This window comes from Limulus polyphemus, unplaced genomic scaffold, assembly GCF_000517525.1.
Source record: "Limulus polyphemus unplaced genomic scaffold, Limulus_polyphemus-2.1.2 Scaffold1968, whole genome shotgun sequence".
Lineage (NCBI taxonomy): Eukaryota > Metazoa > Arthropoda > Merostomata > Xiphosura > Limulidae > Limulus > Limulus polyphemus.
The window spans coordinates 98,134-101,347 of record NW_013667578.1 but is presented as its reverse complement, the minus strand read 5'-3'; the positions used below and the strand labels follow the sequence as shown (position 1 = coordinate 101,347).

At 30.2% G+C, this 3,214-nt stretch overlaps 1 protein-coding gene across 1 annotated transcript in view; it reads left to right on the top strand.

Annotated features, from left to right (window-relative positions):
- The window catches only part of LOC106465512 (116 kDa U5 small nuclear ribonucleoprotein component-like), a 122,113-nt gene that overhangs the window by 117,614 nt on the left and 1,285 nt on the right, over positions 1-3,214 (top strand). Inside the window, 1 exon segment of the mRNA XM_013925738.2 lies at positions 2,775-2,928. Coding sequence (XP_013781192.1) covers positions 2,775-2,928 — 154 coding nt within the window.

Genomic DNA, 3,214 nt, shown 5'->3' with positions numbered 1-3,214 from the left:
TAGAACAGTAACTAAAGAAGTAAAGCAAACAATTATCTCTTCTAGTTACGACCTTTGTACTCAGTTGCTGCTTGATGCAGATTGCTAAGCCTTTAGAAAGTTGCACGTGGAGGATATGAAACAAATTTTTTTATAAGGTTTTATATATACATTTGAATAACTAAAAAATCATAAATTACTACATTAATACCATAAAATTCCACTATAATTTATTAAGCTCAGTAACTAAGATGAATTTTAGTCTATAAAACTGAAATTTCAAGCATACTAAAGACTCACCCTACCTCGTTGAAATATTGGTTCAAAATAAAGAAATGGTGCCAAGTCCGTTAAAATGGCTGTGAAAGCCACTAGGGGACATTCCAAGCTTCAGATTTGTTATTCATATAGAAGTAAGGGAGTGTTTCCAAAAATGGAAAGAGTTGGGCGGGGTGCCACTGTGTTTGATTTATTACATGAGCAATATCTTAGCAAATAGAAAAGATAAGAGGCTCTTATTCTATATTCTAGCTTGTCAGTATTGTTAATTTGAGGTTTTAATTCATACAAAATGATAGACTTAGTGTTTTGACTTCACAAACATTTAATTTGAACCAGTGCTGCATTCAACATACCACGTGACACAAAAATTGATGTTTAACTGTGTTTTTTTAATATTTGCTTTTAAATTAAGAAATTGAGTAATGTATAGTACTAAATTTGAATTATAATCTACAATTTGATACCAAAGATTGACATAAATTCATGAAATAATAGTTCAATGAAATTTTGAATGTGAGTCAACAAATGAGATGACATGGCCTTTCTCCTGTGACCTGTCTTGAAAGGGTTAATAAAAAAGTTTTTATTGCTTTAATATCATTAGTATCAAAAAGTATAGATAATCATTAATCATTTTGTTACACAATGTAAAAGTAGTCATTGATATTTCTGTTACTCAATAATTAAGTTGTGATTAATCATTTTTCTATATTATGAAATGTTCCTTGTGTTTAAATCATCATTAGTCCTTCTATTTTGCCATGAAAAAGTACGTGGAACCATGCGCAAATGTTCATTAATCATTTTTGTTGTATCAGAAAGAAAATAGTCATAAATTGTTCTAGCATACTAAAAAGTTCCATTTATTTAATTAGTTATTCATCATTTCACCATACCAAGAAAAAAATAAGTTTATTTCTTGAAATAATAATTAGTTATGCCAAGATAAAAATAGCTATTACAAAAGAAAATGTTCCACTTATGTAAGCTTGTTATACCAAGAAGAAAAAAGATCCATGTATTTAAATAGTCGTGAATTGTATCATCACTCCTGTAAGAAATATGTTCCATGTAATTAAATAGTCAATCATTCTGTCAAACCAAGAAATATAACTTTCATTTATTTATAGCTCTTAATCATTAAGTTACAAGATTGTTAAAAAATTGTTAATTTTAAAAGGGGGAATAGGAATTTTCAAAAAGTTAAAGAAACAAGATAGGTAGCTTAAAGTGATAATGCAATTGCAAAAAATTAAACAAACAAGCTTAAAGTTTGGGAAATAGTATTGATGTTATTTCCTTAAGCTACAAATCCCTATTTTGACTCTCCTAAATATTACACTTTTAGATGTGGAGTCAAAATAGGGATTTCTAGCTTGAGGAAATAATGTCAACACTTGTGTCTCAAACTGTAAGCTTCTTTGCTTACTTTTTTTGGTGATTGCATTTTTACTTTAAGCTTCCTGTCTTGTTTCTGTAATTTTTTGAAAATCCCTATTCCCACTTTTTAATAATCTTGTTTCTTTAGTTTTTTTGTGTCCATGATGGACATAAGTCTGTATAATAGCAGTACTGTCCTATTTGAAAGTTTAATGAAATATGTAGTTGGTGTATGATGATCTCTCTGGAAACATTGCCAACCTTTGGATTGGCTTCATACAGATTGGATGGCTATTGTTCCTGATATCATTGATAGTGGTACTGCATGTATGATCACTGTGATGCATGGTGATCAACATACCCTGTTATGTATATTCTTCTAAAATATATATATATAGCTACTATATTTATACCCTCTAAACACTGGATTGGAGAGACTACTAAACTATACAGGAATGATGCATGGACTGGATTTTGCAACCACAAGTTGTATAGATGTATGCATGTATATTCAATGCAAATATAAAACTGTGTCATAATATTGTAGGATATATATACAACTAAGCATTTTTAATATTTCTTGTAATTGTTATATTTCCTCCTCCTTCCTCTTTCTTCTCTCAAATGACCATAGTAAGGCAAGGCATGGTTTTGCTGCAGCTAGTCAGATTTCTTCTTAAAGTGGGTTTTCATGGATTTGTGATAGATTGTAAATTTTGGTATTCTTGGTTGGTTTGCTTGCAAAAATATGTAAAACATGTTTAATAGTTTTCTTTTAATAGTATTTTGAGTAGTGTATGTTGGGTTGTAAAGTTAGTGTTTGACTAAATTTTGCCATATTAATCACTGTTTTTTTACATTGAGAAATCATACTGTTTAGTTTGTAAAGTCGCTAGTTATTTTAGCTGCGGCATATTGGCTCTGAGTTGTTGGTTTTTCTAAATACAAACTTTTAGCTCATAGCCCTGTCATCTCTTGATTGATTTGAGATCTAATTACAATTTTTCTCTTATTTGTATGTATCTGTCTTCTTGATTTTAAAACTGTTCTCACAACTTTTGACAAAATAAGTTTTGATTGGACATGTATTTTGTAATACAAACTGCCTATCATAACCAAGAGTTGTATTCCAGAGGACATGTGACCCAAGATGCTCCAGTTCCAGGTTCACCTCTTTACACAATCAAAGCCTTTATTCCAGCTATTGACTCCTTTGGTTTTGAGACAGATCTTCGTACCCATACACAAGGCCAAGCATTTTGTTTGTCTGTCTTCCATCATTGGCAGGTGAGAATCATTATTGATATCTTAAAGTAACAAACAAGGTATAGTTTATATGCTGTTCTTACAGTACTAGGTCAGTAAAGAATGAGGTAATGTAAATTATCATTCATCTTTTTATACTCTTGTTATAGTATCTATATACTACTAAAACTCTGAGATTGTTTGTTTGTTTGTCTGTAATTAAATACAGCAAAAACAGTGCACAATATTGCCATATTTGTAATGAAATGAGAATAGAAACAGAATAAAACAAGTTTTGTTAAAATCGGGTCACGGGTTACCGAGTTAG